The sequence below is a fragment of the Leptonychotes weddellii genome, chromosome 14, assembly GCF_054177405.1.
Source record: "Leptonychotes weddellii isolate Sample4059 chromosome 14, ASM5417740v2, whole genome shotgun sequence".
Classification (NCBI taxonomy): Eukaryota; Metazoa; Chordata; class Mammalia; order Carnivora; family Phocidae; genus Leptonychotes; species Leptonychotes weddellii.
This window is the reverse complement of record NC_138382.1, coordinates 36286262-36310781: the sequence shown is the minus strand read 5'-3', so window position 1 is coordinate 36310781 and position 24520 is coordinate 36286262. Positions and strand designations below refer to the sequence as shown.

Genomic DNA, 24520 nt, shown 5'->3' with positions numbered 1-24520 from the left:
TGGAATCAGAGCCAGCACTGGTTTGGGGGTAAGAGAGATCTGGCAAGTCCATGCTCCCCTGGGACTGTCGTAGGATCTCTTTCTCCCCTGTCCCCTTCCTGTGCCTAAAAAAACCCAAGCCCCATTCAGACAGCACTATTCTTACCAGTGTGTCATGGTGTGAAAAGGTAGAAAGATGCCCCGTAAAGCAGCCCTGGGCAGAGCGAACACAAAATTCCAGACTGAGTTCAAAGCACTCCCATGAGTACTGGTGTGCAATGGGGGCTGTAGTCTGAAACCTCCCCAAAGGTCCCAAGGAACACAGCCCGTCCTCTGCATAGACAGCACGTGGGGGTGAACACATAGACCTGCAGATTCATTCCCCCCAAAATAAAGTTTATTCTTCAGCACTTCATACTTGGCAAGGGTAAATTACAATGTCAATTCATACAATGATTGAATTAATAAAATATTTCTGGTTCAGAGAAAAACCCTTGAGACCAGCTTTGATTCCATCAGCACAAGGTAAAGGACCCAAGTGGGGGAGGCAGCAGAGGGAGGGTTAAGGGGAATACTTAGCCAGTGATTAAATGTCATTTTCCTTGAGTCAAGCGATTCTCATTTTATTCAAGTGTCCTGGAAATGATGATGAAGACTATTTTTTTTTTCCATTTTGGGGAATTCTTTTTTGGCCAATGAATAACTCTCAATCATCTGCTTTTAAAAGTATTGTGCAATTTCTAAGTAACGATTTTTAAAAATCAGGCTGACACTGCCAACTCCCGCTGGTTGGGGTTTTCCGAATCACCTACAGAAAAACAGCTGCTCTGCAGAGAGCCTGTCTGGGAAACTGGCCTGTATATCCTGTGCCCCAAAGCATCCGTTTCCTCAAAGATGTAGCCAGGGGGCTCAGCGTAGGAAGCCAGGCACCTGCCCATATCCTTGGGAGTATAACTGATGCTGTATGTGGTCTGGCCCTCCACAGGGATATTTCCTTGGGGGCCGGCCCAGGGAGGCTTACAACTTTTGGTATTGATGGGTGGGTGGGGCACATAGTGGGCCCGAGTCGTGGTCAGACAATCCAAGGGCTCAGTGGGAATGTTCAGCTGGGGAACAGGCTTGACTAGTTCTGGGCACATGCCAGGCCACTGTTTATAGTCGTCCTTGGTGGTAGTGGAGCCTTCAAAGCGGCTGCCACCCTTCTTGACTGAGAGCACCGGTCGGCAGGACTGAGCTGGGGCACCCTTAGGGTATGTGTAATGGGCCTGCACTGTTGTCAGAAGGTCCATCTTTTCTTCAGGAGGGACATAGGTGACAGGAATTTTGGAGAACATCTGGGGCATTGGCCAAGCTTGGTACTTATCTCGAAACTCAGTGGTGTTAGAGAAAGGTGTGTCTAAACCGCAGGGTCTGGCTGCCGGTTTCAAGCTCTTGGCTGGCTCTCCCATCAGGCCCCGGTAGGATTCTTTGTGGGTGGTAAGACTTTCAAAGGGGATTTCACAGGGTCTGAACTTCTCTGCTTCATACACAAAGCGCTTCTCCATAGGGTGGGCCACGTAGCTCATCTTGTAGTTAGTCAGATCCTCCAGGGGTATGTTACAGAGCTTGGGCATGGCCAGAGGCTTACAGCTCATGGTGTTCACTTGGCCCTTTATAGAATAGTCATCCTGGTGTGTAGTTCTACTATCAAACCTGGTTGATGCTGGCCGGTAGTGGTGTTCTGGACGAAGGAGCTCTCGTCTTGGTTGGTTCCAGGGTAAGTAATCAGCTGAAAATAAAACAATAGTGGTAATTACTTTAAATCAAGTCCACTTAACCTACATGTATTCTAAAGGGCCCCAAAACCTTAAACCAGTCTCCAATGAGATCATCCTTGAGACAAAGGAAGAATAGAGTAGATCTCTTCCACTACCTCAACCAAGGGCTTAATATTTCAACTTTATGGTATTTACAAGTTACTATGGCAGAACAGATAAATTTACAGGAGTCTCATCATAACCCACAATGCTACATGCAGGGATTTTAGAGGGTCCACAGCTGTGGGAGGATCTAGGAATTTGATTCCAGCTGAGGAGTGCAACCACTGGTGTACCTTGATCCAAGAACAGTTCTGTTCCTCTATGGGGAAGGGGCCCTCTCTGAATCAGCACAGAGTGGGAAGATGAGCATGGTGAGACAGGCAAGTCACAACCCACTGCTGGTGGGCCACCAGCCAGACCAAGCAGATCTCCCTTCTCATCCATGGGGTGACCATGATTACATCCCTATAACCCACACATTTAATCCACATAAATCAAATATGCTGCCCCAAGGGAATAAAGGCATTGTATTGGTTGGAGAGAGAACAGCAGCTGCCGCATGCATAGAGTTTATCATGTGATAGGCAATATTCTAAATACTTTCTATATTAACTTATTTTATCTTCAGACAGGTCTAATCAGGTGGGTGCTTTCGATATGCCCATTTTATAGATGCAGAAAGAGAGGCACAGAGAACTTAGGGAACTTGCCCAAGGTCGCTTGGCTAGAAGTGAAAAAGCATGGTTGCAAATCCAGGTCCAGAATCCATGCACTGGACCTACTCCACTACCTGGTTCTGACAATCAAGGAACACTGACTATGTACCAGCTAACTGTGCTCAGGGATTTCCATACATGACCTTGTTTCATCTTACAATAATCCTTTGTATGGTGTAATTATCTCTATTTTACCAATTTCCAAGATCAGGTCTCAGCCTAAGAAACTTTTCTAAAAGTCATATGGCTAGGGAATTAAGAGTTGGAATTTAAACCATACAGTTGACTCCAAACTCATGCTCTTCCCACAGCCTCTATTACAGCTAGGAGCACAATATATCTAGAGAGAATGAAGGTTTAAGGAAAGACTAATGAAATATAATCAGAGAATATTTGCAGAAGAAGAAGAATTTCAGAATGCTTGAAGAATGAAAATAGGCCAACCATATCTAGGGGATATCTGTCTCAAGAGGAACCTTTGCTGTGGGACTGGCATGGCCACGATAATACGAGGCCTGCACCTAAAGGAAATCTCCCCTAAAGATGGCCTCCGTGCATCCTGAGGAGCAAGTTTTGTCCTCAAATTGCACTATAGGATGCTTATAAAGTAACTTCCCCACACAAATCCTAGGGGCAGCTTTGAAACTAAAAATCTAGGTGAGAGGAGCATCTAGGTGGCTCAGTTGGTTAAGCAACTGCCTGCAGCTCAGGTCATGATCCTGGAGTCCCGGGATCGAGTCCCACATCAGGCTCTCTGCTCAGCAGGGAGTCTGCTTCTCCCTCTGACTCTCCTGCTTCTCATGCTCTCTCTCTCTCTCATTCTCTCTCTCTCAAATAAATAAATACATAAATAAAATCTTTTAAAAAAAAAATCTAGGTGAGAAAAATAGGATAGCAAACCATACCATTCAAACACCTTGATAATGCTTCCATTCTTTTCATAATACTGGGCTCACACCCAAGTCCTACATTGCCCCCACTGTGTCCATCAATTACCAGATCTAAAGTAACCAATATGAAATCCTAGTGAACCCTCTGAATCCACAGGGAATTCTCCTGCTTACAGCTTTACAAAGAGTTAAGAACAAAAGCAGCTTCTCAGGAGCCTTGGTTATATACAGCCAATACCAGGGGAGTCCACAGGCACACTTTTTAAAAACACTTTTACTGAAATATAATCTGTATAACACAAAATGCACCATCTTACATCTTTTAATTATGCAATAACTTTTACAGAGCTGGGCAACCATCACCAAAATCCAGTTATAGAACATTTCTGCCCCAAAAATATTGATCAAGCCCATCTGCAATTTATCTTTACTCCCATTACCAGACAACCATTCTATCTGCTCTTGGTCTCTACAGATGTGCCTTTTCTGGACATTTTATATAAATAGAATTACACAACATATAGTGTTCTGCATTTGGCTTTTTTTCATGGAACATAATTGAGATTCATCCCTGTTGTAGCATGTATCTGTTCACTCCTTTTATTGCTGAATAGTATTACATTATATGGATATACCAAATTTTGTTTACCCATTCATCGACTGATGAATATTTGGGTTGTTTCTACTTGTTGGCTATTAGGAAAATTTCTGCTATGAACATTCGTGGTCAAGTCTTTGTGTGGATATATATTTCATTTCTCTTAGGTAGATACCAAGAGCAGAATGGCTAGGTTATATGGCAAATATATGTTTAACTTTTAAAGATAATACAAACTTTCCAAAGTAGATGTACCATTTTACATTCTCACCAGCAATTTGTGAAAGTTCTAATTCCTCCATACCTTCACCAACACTTTCTTTTAAATTATAGACACTATAGTAGGTGTTTAGTGGTATCCCATTGCAGTTTACCTTTCCCCAATAGCTCGTGATGGCAATAAAAAGAAACATAGAGTTAAACAAAACGAGCAGACACAGGAATATGTCCCAAATGAAAGAACTAGACAAAGCCACACACACAAAAAAAGAGCTAAACAAAACAGAGATAAGCAATATGCTAGATAGATAATTAAAAGTAGAAGTCATAAAGATACTCAATGGACCCAAGAGAAGAGTTTTCAGTGAGAACTTCAACAAAGAGACAGGAAATATAAAAAAGAACCAGTCACAACAGAATACATAACTGAAATTAAAAATACACCACAAGGGAATCAACAGCAGATTAGAGGATGCAGAAGAATGGGTCAATAATCTGGAAGACAGGATAATGAAAGCAACCAAGGCAAAGAGAAAAGAGAATATTTAAAAATGAGGATAGGGGGCGCCTGGGTGGCTCAGTTGGTTGGGCGACTGCCTTCGGCTCAGGTCATGATCCTGGAGTCCCGGGATCGAGTCCCATATCGGACTCCTTGCTTAGCAGGGGGTCTGCTTCTCCCTCTGATCCTCCCCCCTCTCATGTGCTCTCTCTCTCTCATTCTCTCTCTCAAATAAATAAATAAAATCTTTATAAATAAATAAATAAATAAATAAATAAATAAAAATGAGGATAGGTTAAGGGATATCTGCAACATCATCAAGCATAATAACATTCACACTATAGAGGCCCCAGAAGAAAGAGACATAAGGGGGCAGAAAACCTATTTGAAGAAATAATAGCTGAAAGTTTTCCTAATCTATGGAATGAAACAGACAGCCAAGATCCAGGAGGCATAGAGAGCCCCTAACAAGATGAACCAAGGAGATCCACACCTAGACATATAATAATTAAAGTCACAAAGGTTAAGGATAAAGAGAGAATCTTAAGAGCAGGAGGAGAAAACAGTTACATACAAGGGAAACCCCATAAGGTTGTGAGCTGATATTTCAGCAGAAACTTTGCAGGCCAGACTGGCATGATATATTCAAGGTGCTGAAAGGAAAAAACCTACAACCAAGAACACTCTACCCAGCAAGGCTATCATTCAGAATTGGAGGAGAGAAAGAATTTCCCAAACAAACAAAAGTTAAGAATTCATCACCACTAAACTAGACTTACAAGAAATGTTAAAGTGACTTCTTTAAGTGGAAAGAAAGTCCCGCAACTAGAAGAAAATTGTGAAAGGAAAAAATTTCCCAAGTAAAAGGAAACATATAGTAAAGGTAGTAGATTAATCACTTATGATGCCAGTATGGAGGTTAAAACACAAAAGTAGTAAGACCAGTTATATCTACAAAAATTAGTCAAGGGATACGCAAAAAGATGTAAAATATGACATCAGGTACACAAACTGTAGATGGGGAGGAAAAATTAGTGCTTTTAGAATGTATTTAACCTTAAGCAATCACCAACTTAAAATAGACCTATAGACTGCCATACACATAGGAGGTTGTATATGAACCCAATGGTAACCATAAACCAAAAACTTATAATACACAGAAAATAAAGAGAAAGGAAACCAAGCATAGTATTAAAGAAAGCAAGCCATCAAACCACAAGGGAAGAGAACAAACCACAAGAAAAGAAGGAACAGAGATAAACTAAAAAAACAACCAGAAAATAATTAACAAAATGGCACTAAGTAGAGTCCAGGACCACCACATGGATTCACAGGTGAATTCCACCAAACAGTTAAAGAGTTAATACCTATTCTCCTCAAATTACTCCAAAAAAATAGAGGAAGGAAAGCTTCCAAATACATTCTATGAGGCATTACCCTGATACCAAAACCAGACAAAGACACTATGAAAAAAGAGAACTATGTGAATTGTGCAAGACTGTTGAATCACAGATCTGTACCTCTGAAACAAATAATACAATATATGTTAAAAAAAAAAAAAGAAGATAGCCGGAGGGGAAGAATGAAGGGGGGGAAATCAGAGGGGGAGACGAACCATGAGAGATGATGGACTCTGAAAAACAAACTGAGGGTTCTAGAGGGGAGGGGGGTGGGAGGATGGATTAGCCTGGTGATGGGTATTAAAGAGGGCATGGTCTGCATGGAGCACTGGGTGTTATACACAAACAATGAATCATGGAACACTACATCAAAAACTAATGATGTAATGTATGGTAATTAAATAACAATAAAAATTTTTTTAAATAAAATAATGAGGTTAAAAAAAAGAGAGAGAGAGAGAGAACTACAGGCCAATATCCCTGATGAACATAGGTACAAATATCCTCAACAAAATATTAGCAAACCACATTCAAAAATACATAAAAGGAGACTGATGAATCACAGACATGTACCCCTGAAACAAATAATACATTATGTTAATAAAAAAATTAAAAATAAAATAAAATAAAAAATCATAAAGTGGTGTTTTCTTTTTTTTTTTTTTAAAGATTTTATTTACTTATTTGACAGAGAGAGACATAGTGAGAGCAGAAACACAAGCAGGGGGAGTAGGAGAGGGAGAAGCAGGCTTCCCGTGGAGCAGGGAGCCCGATATGGGACTCGATCCCAGGACCTTGGGATCATGACCTGAGCCGAAGGCAGACGCTTAATGACTGAGCCACCCAGGCGCCCCATAAAGTGGTGTTTTCAAAATTGGGAAAAAAAATACATAAAAGGATCATTCACCATGATCAACTGGGATTTATTCCAAGGATGCAAGGATGATTCAATATGCATAAATCAGTCAACATATGCACATCAACAAAAAGATTAAAAACCATATAATCATCTCAATAGACGTATAAAAAAAAGCATTTGACAAAATTCAATATCTATTCATGATTAAAAAACAACAAAGTGGGTTTAGAGGGAACACTCTTCAACATCATAAAAGCTATATACGAAAAACCCACAGTTAACATCATCCTCAATGATGAAAAACTGAGAACTTTACCTCTAAGTTCAGGAACAAGATAAGGATATCCATTCTTTCCACTTTTATTGAACATAGTACTGCAAGCCCTAACCCCAGCAATCAGACATCCAAATCAAATTAGCAAGGAAGAAGTTGTCACTATTTCCAGGTGACATAATACTATACAGAGAAAACCCTAAAGATTCCACAAAAAGACTACTAGAATAAATGAGTACAGTTATAGGATACAAAATTAACACACAGAAATCAGTTGTGTTTCTGTACAGTAGTAAGAAAGTAGCAAAAAGGGGCATCTGACTCAGTAAGTTAAGCATCTGCCTTTGGCTCAAGTCATGATCCCAGGGTCCTGGGATCGAGCTCCGCATCAGGCTCTCTGCTCAGCAGGGAGTCTGCTTCTCTCTCTCCCTCTGCCCTTCCCCACCACTCATTCTCTCCCTCTCCCTCAAATAAATAAAAACTTTTTTAAAAAAAAGTAGCAAAAAGAAAAATTAAAACAATTTTATTTACAAGTGTGCCAAAAAGAATAAAATACCTAGAATAAACTTAACTAAGAAGACAAAAGACCTGTACTCTGAAAACTATAAAACACTGATGAAAGAAATTAATGACACAAGGGGAAAGATATTCCATGGACTGGAAGAATTAATATTGTTAAGATGTCTATATTACCCAAAGCAATCTACAGATTCAGTGTAATCCCTATCAAAATACCAATAGCATTTTTCACAGAACTAGAACAAATAATCCTACAATTTGTAGGCAACCACAATACAAACCCAAACAGCCAAAGCAATCTTGAGAAGGAACAGAGGTATCATAATCCCAGATTTTAAGATATACTACAAAGCTATAGTAATCAAAACAGTATGGTACTGGCACAAAAATAGACTCACAGATCAATGGACAGAATTCAGAGCCTAGAAATAGACATATACATATATGATCAATCAATCTATGACAAAGGAACCAAGAATATGCAATGGGAAAAAGACACTCTCTTCAATAAATGGTGCTGGAAAAACTGGATAGCTACATGCAAAACAATGAAACTAGACCACTTTCTTAAACCATATACAAAAATAAATCAAAATAGTTTAAAAACCAAAATGTGACATCTCAAACCATAAAACTTCTAAAATATAGGCAGTAACCTCTTGGACAAATTTAGGATGATTTTTCTGGATCTGTCTCCTCAAGCAAGGGAAACAAAATCAAAAAAACTATTGGGACTACATCAAACTAAAAAGCTTTTGTACAGCAAAGGAAACCATCAGTAAGAGGAAAAGGTGACATACTGAATGGGAGAAGATATTTGCAAATCATATATGATAAGGGACTATTATCCAAAATATATAAAGAACTCCTACAACTCAATAGCAAAAAAACACAACTCAATTTTAAAGTGGGGAGAGGACCTTAACAGACATTTTTCCAAACAAGATATATAGATGGCCAGCAGACACATGAAAAGTTGCTCAACATCACTAATCATTAGGGAAATGCGAATTAAAGCCATAATAAGATATTACCTCAGACCAGTCAGAATGGCTAGTATCAAAAATACAAGAAAAACCAAATGTTGGTGAGGATATAGAGAAAAGGGAGCCCTCATACACTGTTGGTGGGAACTTAACCAAGTTAAATAAATTGGTGCCGCCACTCTGGAAGACAGTATGGAAGTTCCTCAAAATTTTTTAAATAGAAATATCATATGATCCAATAATTCCACTACTGGGTATTTACCCAAAGAAAATAAAAACACTGAGGCACCTGGGTGGCTCAGTCAGTTAAGCATCTGCCTTCAGCTTGGGTTGTGATCCCAGGGTCCTAGGATCGAGCCCCACATCGGGCCCTCTGCTCAGTGGGGAGCCTACTTCTCCCTCTCCCTCCCTGCTCCCCCTGCTTGTGTTCTGTCAAATGAATAAATAAAATCTTAAAAAAAAAAAAAGAAAAGAAAAACACTAATTTGAAAAGATATATGAATCTCTATGTTTATTGCAGCATTACTTACAATAGCCAAGATATGGAAGCAACCCAAGTGTCCACTTATAGATGAATGAATAAAGAAGATGTGTTATATGTATACAATGGAATATTACCCGTAAAAAGAATGAAATCTTACCATGCATAACAACATGGATTGACCTAGAGGATATTACACTAAGTGAAATAAGTCAGACAGAGAAAGACCAATACCATATGATTTTGCATGTATGTGGAATCTAAAAAACAAAACGAACAACAACAACAAAAATCAGACTCTTAAATACAAAGAACTGGTGATTGCCAAAAGGGTAATGGAGGCTGGGCAAAATGGGTGAGGGAGACTAAGAAATACAAACTTGCATTTATAAGTCACAGGGATGAAGAGTATAGCGTAGGGAATAGAGTCCATAATGTGTAATATACTTACCATGATGAGCATTTTATAATGTATATAACTGTTGAATCACTATGTTATACACCTGAAACCAATTTATTATATGTTAACTATATATTTCAAATGACATTTTTAAAATTTTAAAAGTAACAAACAATGTTGAATATCTCTGCATGTGCTTATTAGCCATTCATATGTCCTTCTTTGGTAAAATGTCTTCTCAAGTCATTTGCCCATTTTTTTAATTGTCATCTTACTATTGAGTTATGAGTTATTTGCATATTCTGGATACAAGTCCTATACCAGATAAGTGTTTGTAAGTATTTTTTCCTATTTATTACTTATAGTCTCATTTTCTTAATGGTGTCTTTTGAAGCACACAGAAGTTTTATATTTTTTTAAGATGAAATTTTTTCCTATGTCTTAGTCTAAAAGGTTTATAGTTTTAGCTCTTACATCTAGGTCTCTGATCCTTTCTGATTTTTGAGTATGATGTGAGGTAAAGATCTAAGTTCATCTTTTTGTATGTGGATCTTCAATTTTTCCAGCATCATTTGACAAAATGACAAAATTTTAGCTATTCTGGTTTATTTCAATTTAATATATAAAATTTGGGATCAGCTTTCCAATTTCTGGGGGTAAAAAACAGTCTCTTGGGACTTTGATAGAAACAGCATTGAATCTTTAGATCAGTTTGGGAGCAACTCTATCTTAATAGTATTGGTTTGTTTTTTGGGTTTTTTTCATGGTCTTTTTACTTTTTTTATTTTTTTATTATGTTAATAGTATTGTATCTTCTAACCCATGTACATGGATTGTCTCACCATCTATTTAGATATTTCTCTCAGCACTGTTTTCAAAGTTCAGTGTACAAGTCTTACACTTCTTTTTCAAAAATTATCCCAAATATTTTATTAATTTTGAAGCTATTAAAGAGAACTTTTTCTTAATTTCATTTTCAGATTGTCAATGTTAATATATAGAAATATACATTATATATACTTGGCTGAATTTATGTATTCATTCTAGTAGTTCTCTGTGAATTCCTTAGGATTATCTGCATACAGGATTATGTTGTCTGAGAATAAAGACAGTTTTGTGTCTTCCTAATTTAGATGCATTTTTTTTTAATTCTTCTTGCACTATGTACTGGCTATAACCTGTGGTACAATGTTCAATGGAAGGGGAAGGAGCAGACATCTAGACTGGTTCCCAATCTTAGAGAGGAAAGCACTCAGTCTTTCTGCATTAAGTATGATATTAGCTATAGGGTTTTCTATGGATACCCTTTAGCAGGCTGAGGAAGTTTCCTTCTAATAGTAGCTTGTTGAGAGCTTTTATGGTTATCAGATATTGTCAAATGCTTTCTCTGTGTCTACTAATCATGTGGCTTTGTCTTTTACTTTATAAATGTGGTATATTAATTTATTTTCTGATGTTAAAACAACCTTGCATTCCTGATACAATCCTTGCAGTTTTATAATTATTGGTTGTTTTTTAAAATAGAAAAAAGTAGACATTTACCTACATAATTACCTTTACCAGTGCTTTTTATTTCCTTATGTGGATTTGTGTTACCATTTAGTATTAATCCAGCCCAGAGGACTTCCTTTTTATTTCCTGTAAGGCAATAAATAAGTCAGCTAGTCTATCTTGGCATGTCCTTATTTTCTCTTAATTTTTGAAACATAATCTTTTACAGTTATAGAATCCTTGGTTGACAGATTGTTCCCTTCTGTACTTTGACTAGGCCATCTTGCTGCCTTTAGTCCTCCACTGTTTCTGATGAAAACTTAGTTGTTATTGTCATTTCCCTGTATGTGATAAGTATTTTTTTCTCTTTTGCTTCTTTCCAAATCTTTGGCCTTGGCTTCCAACAGTTTAACTATTATGTGACTAAGTATGGATCTCTGTTTATTCCATTTGGACTATGCTTCTTGGATATATAGATTAATATTTCTTCTGCCTTTTTCTTCTTCTGGGGTTCCGATCATGAGTATGTTGTATAGTTGATGATATCCCACAACTCTGAGTTTCTTTCTTAATTTTTTCCTGTTCTTCAGATTGGGTAATATTTATTGATTTATCCCCATTTTCACTGATTCTTTCTTCTGCCAGTTCAAATCTAGTGTTAAGTCCCTATAATTATTTTGTTATTCTCCTTTCAATTACAGTGTTTTCATTTAATTTTTATGGCTTCCTTTTATCGGCATTCTCTGATAGGAAACTGTTGTAATATTTTTATTTCTTTAAACATGGTTTCCTGGAGTGCCTGGGTGGCTCAGTTGGTTAAGCATCCAACTCTTTTTTTTTTTAAGATTTTATTTATTTATTTGAGCGAGAGAGACAGAGAGAGCATGAGCAGGGGGAGGAGCAGAGGAGGATGGAGAAGCAGACACCCCACTGAGCAGGGAGCCCAACACAAGGCTGGATCCCAGGACTCCAGGATCATGACCTGAGCCGAAGGCAGATGCTTGCTTAACTGACTGAGCCACCCAGGCACCCCTAAGCATCTAACTCTTGATTTCAGCTCAGGTCATGATCTCAGGGTCATGAGATCAAGCCCCACATTAGGCTCTGTGCTGTGTGTGGAGCCTGCTTAAGATTCTCTCTCCCTCTCTTCTGTCCCCCAACCCCACCCCCCACCCCTCCCCTCACTCTCGCACATTCATGCACATGGTCTGTCTCTAAAAAAATTAATAAATAAGAAATAAAAATAAGCATTGTTTTCTGTTGTTCTTTGAACATATTTATAATAAGTACTTTGAAATAGTCTGCTAGGTCTAATATCTGGGCCTCTTCAGAGGTAGTTTTTATTTACTGCTTTGTTTCCCTATTCATGGATTACATTTCCCTGTTCCTTTTTATACCTTATAATTTTTTGCTAAGAACTCACCATTTCAGATAATATGCTAGTTCCCACCCCCACTGCAAGCTGTTTTTGCTGTTCAGTGACTTGCCTGCAGTAATTCTATGGAGTCTTTTCTCCCCAGCAGTGTGTGACCATTGATGTTTTGCTTAGTTTCTTCTTTTAGTTGTTTTTAAGCCAAGATTCCTGAAAGTCACCCTGTGATAGCATTGTTTAGTAATTAGGCAATGATTATCAAAAGTTATGCTTAAACACCTTAAGCCATTAAGGCTTTCATCCCTTTGCTAATGAATGTGTGTGTGGGTTAGGGAACAAAGTCAAAGATCAGACCATTTACAACTCTGCCTTGGCGTTTAGTTTCTTCCAGGATTTCTCATGTCTCCTCTGCACCTGGACCAGGCATCATCTTCAACCAGGATGATGAGTAGATCATTAGCCCTGTCTCTTGTCTCTCTTGAGCCTGTATACTACCTCGCCCATATGCAGTCTTCTAGGCCATAAGGAATATGTATGAGCTTATCAAGGCCTTTCCTATTCTCTGGATCTCCTTGTTAGATTTCTGGCTGGTCTGCTGCCTACCCCAACTAATTCTGCAGTTGTCTTCACTGAGTTTTTTGCTACTGAGATCACTATTGTTTTTATTGAAACCTCTGGGTATGTACGCTACTCCAAATCAAGTTAGCCCAGACTAGCAGCAGAGCTGCTGGTTTTCACAGCCCAGCCTACCCAGGCAGAACCACCACACAGATCAAACTTGGGAGGAGGGGTGATGGAATGAGTCCCAGGATAAAACGCCACAAACTCTGACTTTTTATAGTGATGGTTTAGCAATTTTTCTTGAATAAATGCTTCTCAGTTTGTTGTGTGCCTTTAGTTGATTTCCAGAGCCCTAAAATGGTTGGTTTTTATTGTTTTGTCCACTTTTGTTGCTTTTTAGGAAGAGGATTTACTGAGCTCCTCACTCCACCCCTCCAGAAGGGTGGACATCCCCACCCCCAGGCACACTTTTAAGTTTATTTTAGGCCAATAATACTACCAACTATTTATTTTAAATTGGCCTCATTTTAATTGAAAATCTGATCTTTCTCTGAGAGCCATTAATGGCTCTATCAGCATCTTGAAAGCATTAGGGGGCCTTAGAGGGAACCATCTAGCTGAATATAAACCACATGTTTCCCTTTCAGACTTCAGCCCTCACTAAAATGGGGGCATCTACCTGTAGATGCCTACACACTGCCTCAAGGTGCCTGGGGGTGGGTGGGACAGGACTTTTCTGGCCCTCTTCTGTGATGGATGAAGTGTTAAGAAAACAGGTTCCTAGGCTGAAAGTTGCCTCATGTGATTTCTGATACCCAACAATACAGTCAAAACCACATTATTATCCAACCTCCTAACTTCCTACACCCAACATGTATTATAAAAAAGCCTGCATAGGACCCTAAATACCTCAGAATTCCACATGACAAATTAGGTACATGCCTGAAAAGCCATCAGTAAAGCCCTTCAGGGCCAGGGCGTCATGTGGGTAATTGGCAAGAATCTCTTTAGAAGGGATTCCATTCAATAATATGTCTTTAAAAAAAACTTAGCTAAACCTAAAGCTGAGCATCAAGTAATTACACTTTCAATCCTTCCAATTGCACAGTGTTTTGAAAATGTCAAAATTACAACCAAATGCTGCTGGAGCATATTTAATGGTGGTTTTCTGGACCCCACTAAAGGTGCTGACCATAATAGAAGAAAAAAGTTTGCATAGTTTTCCTGTAGAACTACAGTAAGTGGAACATAGAGACATAATATAGATGGCACTGGTTGAAATACACACATTTAATGACCTTGGACTTCGGTTTTTCTTCTCCTTTGGGAGGAGAATCAATGTATGTCCATAAAACCATGAGGGTTGCTATGGAAAAGACTTCCTAAAGAAGCAAATGTCCACAAGAGACAGACAAGTCATGGAAAGGTGATACACCAAGCGATAAGGCAAGGGTGTGGTCCTCTCACACAATGCGTGAGGTTTTGCAGGACTGACCCAAGGGGAAAGTAAATGTCCTGGGTCTTCCCTGAGCTTCACTCCTGCTTTTAGCCAGGACCCACAGAATAATAGGCTGGGTGGGGGGTTGCATAAATCTAATGCCAAACTGTGTCACCTGGAGCCTTGTAAACAATGGTCCAGACTATTCATTTACTTCCTCACTAAACATACCTTTGCTGTGCCATCCTCTGTGCTAAATGATGGGAATACATATGTTGGGCTATCAAGGCCCACTTTTGGAAGCCACTGTCTCATAGGGAAGTAATGCAACGAATAAACCATTTCTCACTCCCAGACCTCTCTCTGCACCTAGGGCAAAGTGGGAAGGGGGAATTGAGCTGAGCAGGCAGTTGTACTGAAGAGCCTCTACCTCCACCAAGACTCATAAATCAAGGGGACCCATAAGGAGCATGTGAAGGAAAGGAGTTTGTAGCTGGACATACCCTACCGGAGTCCCTGCTCCTTCTCCCATCAGCGATAAGGGCTCACTCTAGTTTTGTGCCTCCTTCCTACCTTTTTAGGGTCCATGGCACCCCTTTTCTTGCCTTCTGTAAACACTAGATGGAAAGGGAGATAAAGGAGTCCTGTAGAGGCCAGAATGCACCTGGTTGTAATGACTCCTTTGTAAAGCATCTACTACAGTGCCTGCCTTATGGCTGGCAAAGAAAAAGACAGATCCCTGCCATCTTAGAGATTACAGCCTGGCCAAGGAGACAAATGTTAAGCAAAAAAAACAAAAATTACACACTGAATGACAAAACAGAGGATTACAAGGCACTCTTAGGGCATCTAATAGGATGTATATAGTCTGGTATGGAGGAAGGTCTAGAAAGGCTTCAAAGGGTGTGATATTTCTGCTGAGCATTGAAGGAGGAGTGCTAGACAAAGGAAGGGTGGAGGGCTTTATAAAGAGGAAGTAGCATGTGCAACATGCCCTGAGACAGAAAAGAAATGCAGGAAAGGAACTGAAAGAAGGTCTTGTGGCCAGAGCAGAGGGGCACCGGGAGGAGGCACCAGAATCTGCAAGGTACCTGAGGAGATGGTAAAGATTTGGGATTTTATCCTAAGAACCACAGTATTTGAGGAGTTTAAACAGAGAAGGGGTCAGATCATATTGCCATTTTTAAAAGATCTCCCTGGTTCCTTTCTGTGGAAAATGGATAAAAGCAGACAAGATTGGAGACATGCTCAGGTATACACTCAGGTGTAGACATGGAGAAGGCAGGATTTGGGTTTTGCTGGCAGGTAGCAACAAAAGGACAGAAGAGAGAGAGAGTAAAAGATGGGCTGCAATGATATACCAGAGAATAGGCTACATGGGCCACAGACACAGGAGGGATTGATGTGGAGATGGAAGGTTGAGGCCCCAGTGGACGAGGGATCCCAATGAGGCCAAAAACTGTCTTGGTGGGAACAGTTAAGAGAGCAAGCTGGGAGCACTGGATATTGGGGTGCATAAAGGAGGAGCCATTTCAGGGTATGACAATGTCCAAAATGCAGCCTGGCAGAAGGTGACTATGGAAGAGAAAGATACTAAAGATGAGGTGGCAAAATGACAAGGGTCCGGGGTCTTGGAAGAAGCAGAGAAGCTCGGCCATGTGTGCTGTCTTTGGAATGATAGATTTAGAGTCCCTAGAAGGGCTTCAGGAGGATTCCTACATCCCCGCAAGCCTCCCTACCTCCACTTGCCTAAATGTCTGGCTTGACTAAATAAAAGCAACTATTAGCACAGTCATTTAGGGATCCACAAACATGTGACATGAACAGTTGAACATATATTCCTAGGGCAACCATGTGCCCACGTGCATCAGAAGCAGAAGAGTTAAGGACTACAAACTGGCCTCCCTCCCCATGGTCTCAGCCTGTGGCTTGTGCCCCACAGAGTGACTGCCACACTGCTTTCACTGTCCCTACCACTCCATATCCCATCTCTCCTACAGGACTATTAAGTCACGGCAGATCATTATGCTTCCTAATACCATGCCTGGGATGTAACAGATGCTCAATAAAGAATGAACCAGGGCGCTTGGGTGGCTCAGTTGGTTAAGCATCTCACATCTCACTCTTGGTTTCGGCTCAGGTCGTGATCTCATGGGTTGTGAGATGGAGCCCTATGTCAGATTCCCCACACAGCATGGAGTCTCTTGAGATTCTCTCCCTCCGCCCCTCCCCAAGCCCCTCTCTCAAATAAATACATAAATAAATCTTTTTTAAAAAGAATGAATCAATCCCTTTTATCTGAAGTACAAAACTAGTAAAACTAATTTATGGTGTTAAAAGTCAGCATAATGGTTTATCCTAGATGGGATCAGTGTCCTATTTCTTGATCAGGGCACTATTTACAGGAATGTGTTCACTCAAAGTTCATTGGCCTGTATAATTAAGATTTGTACGTTTTTCTGTATGTACATTAGGTTTCCATAATTTTTTAAATGGATGAATGAATCAATGACTCAATCAGCAATGGAACCTAACTTAAACTTGACTTAAACTTGAAACGCTTCCCCAATGTAAAATTCTAACAGCAAGTTAAGGCAGGTTGGTACATCTTTTCTATAAAAGACCAGATATTAAATGTCTTGGGCCTTACAGGCCATAGAGTCTCCATCACAACCACTCGGATTCACTGCTCTAGCACAGAAGTAGCCACGGATAATGTGTAAACAAATGAGTGTGGCCATGCTCCAACAAAATGTACTTATGAATGCCAAACTTTAAACATCACATAATTTTCACATTTCCTAAAATAATAGTCTGATTTTTTTTTAATCATTCAAAAATTTAAAACCATTCTCAGCTCTCCAGCTCTACAAAAACAGGCTGCAGACCAGATTTGGCCCACAGGATGTAGTACGCCCGACCCCTGCACTCTGAGGGTGTACCTGCAAAACCCATTTCTTGGCCTGCATACAGGCTCAGCCGATCATTCCCCAACCTGCCCCTCAAGCACTCTCCCACCTTTGTAAGTAGGCAGACACTCCATCTTGTCACCACATGGGTATTTACTGCCCCGAGGCTTGATGGGGTCCATTCGACAGACAGGGTAGGGGTTATAATCTTGTTTATACGTTGTGAGCAGATCCATGTTCTCTTCACTTCGGACGAACTGGTCGGGCTGGTAGAACTTCACTGGTAACACTTTGTGAGGCCCAAAATCTCTCCTGAAAGGAAAATAAGCATACACCATTGACCCAGGAGAAGGCTCATAAGGGTTTCCATTTAACCCAATTCTACAAATGTTTGCTGTGAAGTCATCTTCTACTCTATCCCCCTAACTGCTCTTCCTCCTCTGTTGCCCACTTTCCCAAAAGGCACCACCATTCCCCTCTCTCTCACCCAAGTCAGACCCCTAGATGCCCGCCTGGACCCACCCCATCACGGCTCCAGATAATCACTCACCAAGGGCAGCCCCCCCCCCCATCTCATTGGTTTGTCTTTCCCCCTTGGTTCAGACCCTGACCATTTCTCACTTGGCTCATGTGACAATTTACCACCTGGACGTGCTGCTGCATTTCCCACCGCTTCTACATCAATCCCCATAGTGTGACCAGAGTAAACTCTCTGAAATGAGATCACAAAATGGGATCATTTCACTCCCCACCTGAAAACTCTTCCAGATGAAACCAGACTCTCTAGCATGGCATATAAGCTTTCCTGGATCTGCCTCTGCCTTCCTCCCCAGCCTCATCTCCCACCTCCACCCCTGGCCCACGCTCCACTCCAACCACCTGAACCACTCAGAAGGCCTCTCTTCTGTCCCTGCCCTCTCCACCTTCTTTCCCTCCAGTCACTTGACTGGCGAGCTAACTTTTATTTTTCAGGTACCACCCACGACCTCCTCTTCTGTGCTTTCAGTAGCTTCTCCTGCAGATACTGATCTCCTTCCTCTACTTGACCCTATAGAAAACCTAGAGGGCAGGGCGCCTGGGTGGCTCAGTTGGTTGAGTGACTGCCTTCGGCTCAGGTCATGATCCTGGAGTCCTGGGATCGAGTCCCGCATCGGGCTTCCTGCTTGGCGGGGAGTCTGCTTCTCCCTCTGACCCTCCTCCCTCTCCTGCTGTCTCTCATTCCCTCTCTCAAATAAATAAATAAAATCTTTAAAAAAAAGAAAGAAAACCTAGAGGGCAGAAAAGCACAATAAATGGAGACACAGAGTCTTTCATTTCTCAGCTCTCTGGCATCAGGGCTTCCATTATTTCAGGGAGTATGAAAACAATAGGTCAGAAAAAGCATGATGATCTTCAACTAGATAGGAAGCACTCCCTTCCCAGAACATCCTACAGCTCCAGAGATGCCAGGATGCTAACTGCACCATCACCAGGAATGATGCTGGCAAAACCAGGGCTCAGCTTGGACTCGCAATGTCTGCCAGGGCAGTCTTGACTCCCCACTGCTCAATGCAAACTCTTTTAAGCAAACATTTCCCCCCAAGGGTTTCTGATTTACACAACAGCCTGTTTTTGCTTGGAACCCATTTATCCAACTGGACAAGTGGAAGCGAGATTTTCCCTGACGATGCTTGCCAAAACAACCTCGCCAAGGGAAGGGGGAAGTTTCCGGACAGGAAAACATCAGGCCCAAACACCAATAAAACCTACTTCCTGGCCAAAATCTGGAGCAGCATTACTGAGCCATGCTTGAATAACAAAGGTAACATGCTCCACTGTAACCTGTCTTGCATGAATTATACACGATTGTGAATAAACCCAAGCTGGGACCTGAAAGCGCTTGGTGGGATGGGAGGAGGGAGGTAGGAAGCAGGAGAATTGGTCTCTCTAGGGCTCTAAGGGGGAAATGGGAGATGCTTCAGTTGAACTCCCAGTACCTCCCTCTGCGTACATTTAAAAATATCTCTCAGCAGCAGTTATAGGGTCTTCAGCCTGGGCTCCCTTCCCAAGGGCCTCATGTTGGCAAATAGCAAGAGGAAGCAGAGTGACCTGATGCATCTGGAAGCTGACTCTGTATAAATTGGGGCTTATGGAGGGAACAGGCTAAACAAGAAGCCAAGGGTCAGTTCCATATTTCTACTCTCTTTAGTGTACAAGTACCTCATGCTGGTGTCTGTTTAATACTTAGCCAACTGCAGCAGGGAACGAGAAGTGGCGGCCCTAGGCTGCAGAGCTGCAAAATGGCCTTCAGCAGACAGTGTGCTTCCAAAGGGGAGGTGAGCTCTCCTCACTCCAAAAAGGGGTGGTGACAGCCTGAGACCACACATCCCCACATAAACCCATGTTCGTTGATGGCAACCCAAGGGGTCAGCCCTCTTCATTTGCAAGAAGGAGTAGCAAGAGATATCTAGGGCAAGCAAAGAAGAACAGAGCTGAATGGCCCATGGAGCACTCCCAACCCCGAAGCAGCCAGGAGTGATTTCCAGTCACAGGCCCGCCATGTTTTGGGACCCTTCACACAGAGACATCCTCTTCTGCCATTATTTTAGTTAGGGAACCAACTCCCCCCTCAGAGAGGCTGTCAGAACCTTCCTTCAAGGGCCACCAAGCTCAATGACAATGAAAACGTGCTTAATGCCTTTATTTCCTGCTGTTTCCACAGGAAAAGAACAGATAAATGCCAACCAAACTCACCAGCTCATGAGCTATCCTGAAGTTGGTTACTCAAAGACAAAAACTGATACAGCAAAATCCTTGCTCACCATATTTAGGGAATGAAAATGTTAACTGAATCTCCTTCTCTGGTACAAAATTCAAGTTTCCTTGTGAAAGCACACCTAGGGTTGTATTTACTGATCAGCTATAACTAAGCAAAGGATCTTTGCAGGAGTTGGGGGTGGGGGAGTGATCTACTTCTGAAGAGTGGCAAAGTTTTAAGTTTAAAGTGTAATTCACTTATACCCCACCCAAAAGTATTTACTGTGGCTGAAGAGTGAATTTGATCAAGACTGGGGGTTATATGCAACTGATGAATAATTGAACATTACATCTGAAACTAATAATTTACTATATGGTGTCTAATTGAATTTAAATTAAAAAAAGAGTGAATTTGATCAGAATATATGTGTTTCCTCATTATGTTTTTATGTTGAGGACATTCACTGAAATCTACCATTAACCACAACATAACTACACGTCCCCAGTCTCATAATCTAACAGCTTTTAAGGTCATGTAAGAGAAAAGTATTTTCTTCTTCCCAGAAATTGCTCAAATTTAGTAGTTTTTTTTTGTTTGTTTGTTAAGAACACATCCCTTTCTGGGGCGCCTGGGTGGCTCAGTCGTTAAGCGCCTGCCTTTGGCTCAGGTCGTGATCCCAGGGTCCTGGGATCGAGCCCCACATCGGGCTCCTTGCTCATAGGGGAGCCTGCTTCTCCCGCTCCCACTCCCCCTGTTTGTGTTCCCTCTCTCGCTGTGTCTCTCTCTGTCAAATAAATAAATAAAATCTTCAAAAAAAAAAGAACACATCCCTTTCTTCCTGTGTTACATTCCCTACCTAGTGCCTGTGCCCCTTGAGACTATGAACCAAAAAAAAATTGGTCAAAGATGTTAAGTCTTTTTTAGGTGCATAGCCATAAAAAATTATATAGTATGGAAGGCCAAGAGTTAAACTCCAAGTTAAGCAAAGGTTAAAGTGGCCCTGCTGGGACAATCATAACAACTTGACTTCCAATTGTTAGGCAAAGCTAAAGAAAGATGTTTGACCGGAGTCTGACAAAGGAAGAAATATCGTAAGGGCCAACAAGGGTCCTGAGCCTTGGAGATTTTCATTGTGATAAAGAAACCATGTAATACTTTTTTTTAACCTATTGATGTTTATCCCCAAAAACTTCAGTACTTGTTAGTGTGTCCAATTAATCAATTAAATGGAACCCTTTTTTTTTCATTTTTTTTATTATGTTATGTTAGTCACCATATTGTACTTCATTATAAATGGAACCCATTTTAAAAAGAGTTGCTCCTCTTGCCCAAAGCCAATCTCTTCACCCTTATCCTAAATCCCCTGTTTCTCGGGAAGCAGTCCATATACTAGTATGTGAGTTAACCTTTTTCTCCTACCAGCTCCTTTCTCTCAGTAAAGATTCTTCAGTTTTTCCCAACTTTAAAGGAAAAAAATAAAGTGACACAACCCTCACTGGCGTCCACTCCCCTCCCCTCTCTCTTCCAGGAAGCGCTGACTACACAGAGACTTGCCTCCCTCGCCTCCCACTCACACTCCCCCCATCCAATCAGGTTCTGCTAACCCTTCGCTCTAACCCAGAACCCCCAAGTCCCACCAGGTTTCCAAATCCAGTCATTGCTCTTCAGACCGTTATCCTCCTGAACATCCTGTAAGCATCCATACTCTGACTCAACTTTTGAACCCTCTCCCCTTGATTTCTGTGATTCTCCTCCTCATGATTTGTCCTCTCTCTCAATATCCACTACAGGGTTTGGCTCTTTGTCAGTTGATTTGATTTCACGCCTTCCACACATAATTCTAACATTTCCCAGGGTTAAAAGGCAACCTCTAAGAAAACCATTATGTCATCACGGGCAGGCTGGGAGCCCAGCCCTGCACACTGAGATAGACCATGAGGCAGATTCACAGGGCTTGATTCATGCCCCTGATCCTGATAAGGACACACTGAGCCCTCCTTGCCTATGCTGTGACAGACAGGATTCTAAGGACCAGCCTCCAGGATTCAAGTTACACAGTATCTGTCTCCTGCCCTACTCTCTCATCTCCTCAATGCCCACAAAAGCTGAAGCTAACATCTGTCACCACTTCACATAGGCTCTGCACAAAAATATGAAGAACTAGCTGTGAGCACTAAAGAGCGACCAAGATAGGCATATTCTGGAGCAAAGCCAACAGGTAGAAGAACGGAATGGTACTGCATGAGCCTCTGTGTAAGTTTCCATTTTGTAGTGGGATCTTTGTTTTTCCCAAAGCTTCCAGTCTGAAGGCAGGCTCCAGTCTACACCAAGCCAAGAAGCTGTAAGTAAACAGAAAACCTCCCATATTTGACTGAAGAACCAGAGGACCAAGTTTGAGGCAACCACAGGTGCTGGAAAGTAAGGAAGAAATCCTGGAAAGGAGAAAACCCAAGACAGGAAGCTCTGGCTTCTGTACATAAACTGGACCCAGGTCTCCTGCTGACTTCACAAGCAACCACACTAAAGATAAAGAACTGAACTAATGGGGCGCCTGGGTGGCTCAGTCAGTTAAGTGTCCGACTCTTGATTTCAGCTCAGGTCATGATCTCAGGATCAAGAGATCGAGCCCTGCCTGCTTAAGATTCTCCCTCTCCTCGGCACAGTCGGGCCACTCCTCCTCCAGCAGGGACCCAACAAGAGGCAGATCCAAGGGGACTCCCCTTCCTCCCCCGGGAGGAGCGGCGCAGGAGCCCACCGCAGGGATCTGCTGGGTTTGGAGACTCCACGCAGGGTCGTGCACCAGAGATAGAAACGCTCAGTCACAGGCCAGGTGAGCACTGAGTACAGCCGGAGACCTGGGAGACGGGAGTGACTGACTGCTTTTCTCTGAGGGTGCACTGAGGAGTGGGGTCCCGAGTTCTTGGCTCCTCCCGGGCAGAGATTGGGAGGCTGTCATTTTCACTCTCGGCCTCCAAAGCTGTACGGAGAGCTCGCAGGGAACAAAAGCTCCCAAGAGCAAACCCCAGCAGATTACTTAGCCTGGACCCGGCAAGGGCGGGGCAATTCCGCCTCAGGCAAAGACATTTGGGAACCACGGCAGCAGGCCCCTCCCCAGAAGATCAGCGAGAACAGCCAGCCAAGACCAAGTTTACCGATCAATGAGAATGGCGGAACTCCAGCGCTAGGGGAATACAGCACATAGAATCCATGGCTTTTTCCCCATGATTCTTTAGTATTTCAAAGTTAATTTTTTTAATTTTCTTTTTCTTTTTTTTGAAATTTTCTTTTTCCCTTTTTCAACCAATATCTTATCAATCTCTTTTTTAAAAAATCTGTTTCATTTTTCATTTTTAGAGTCATATTCTATCCCTTCAGAGTAGTTAACCTTATTTTTGGTATGTATATATATATATAGTTCTATATGTATATATATATATAGTTCTCTCTTTAAAATTTTGGGATACAGTTTCTTCTAACAGACCAAAATATACCCTAAATCTCTAGTGTATGGTTTTGTTCTAGTCACCTGCCTGATCACATTCTCTCCCTTTTTTTTTTTAAATCCTCTTCTTTCTGTTTTCAACCAACTTCTTATCAATACCTTTTATAAAATCTTTTATAATTTTCATCTTTACAGTCATATTCCATCCCTTCATCATATTAACCCTTATTTTTGTACATATATAAATTTTTCCTTCTTTAAAATTTTGGGAGGCACTTTCTTCTAACAGACCAAAATACACCCAAAATCTACTGTGTGGCACTGATCTATGAACCAGCCTGATCATATTTGATCATATTCTGTTTTTTTTATCTTTTTCTTTTTCTTTCTTCTTTCTTTCCCTTTCTTTTCCCCCGGTTTCAGGTTTCTTCTGATTTGTTTAGCATATATTTTTCTGGGGTCATTGTTACCCTGTTACCATTTTGTTCTCTCATTCATCTGTTCTCCTCTGGACAAAATGACAAGATGGAAAAAATCACCTCAAAAAAAAGAACAAGAGGCAGCACCGACTGCTAGGGACCTAATCAATACGGACATTCGTAAGATGTCCGAACTAGAGTTCAGAATGACGATTTTAAAGATACTAGCTGGGCTTGAAAAAAGCATGGAAGATATTAGAGAAACGCTTCCTGGAGAAATAAAAGAACTAAAATCTAACCAAGTCAAAATAAAAAAGACTATTAATGAGGTGCAATCAAAAATGGAGGCTCTACCAAGATGTCCATCAACAGATGAATGGATAAAGAAGATGTGGTATATATATACAATGGAATATTATGCAGCCATCAAAAGGAATGAGATCTTGCCATTTGCAATGACGTGGATGGAACTGGAGGGTGTTATGCTGACAGAAATAAGTCAATCAGAGAAAGACATGTATCATATGACCTC

General features: G+C 41.2%; 1 protein-coding gene across 1 annotated transcript; it reads right to left on the bottom strand.

Annotated features, from left to right (window-relative positions):
- Positions 1–405: 405 nt before the first annotated feature.
- SAXO1 (stabilizer of axonemal microtubules 1) lies at positions 406–17890 on the bottom strand. The gene is made up of 2 exons (XM_081803009.1): positions 17500–17890; positions 406–1747 (listed from the first exon to the last, which is right to left on the bottom strand). Exons 1-2 carry the CDS (start codon positions 17726–17728, stop codon positions 741–743), a joined length of 1236 nt encoding a protein of 411 aa, XP_081659135.1. The 5' UTR covers positions 17729–17890; the 3' UTR covers positions 406–740.
- Positions 17891–24520: the final 6630 nt, after the last annotated feature.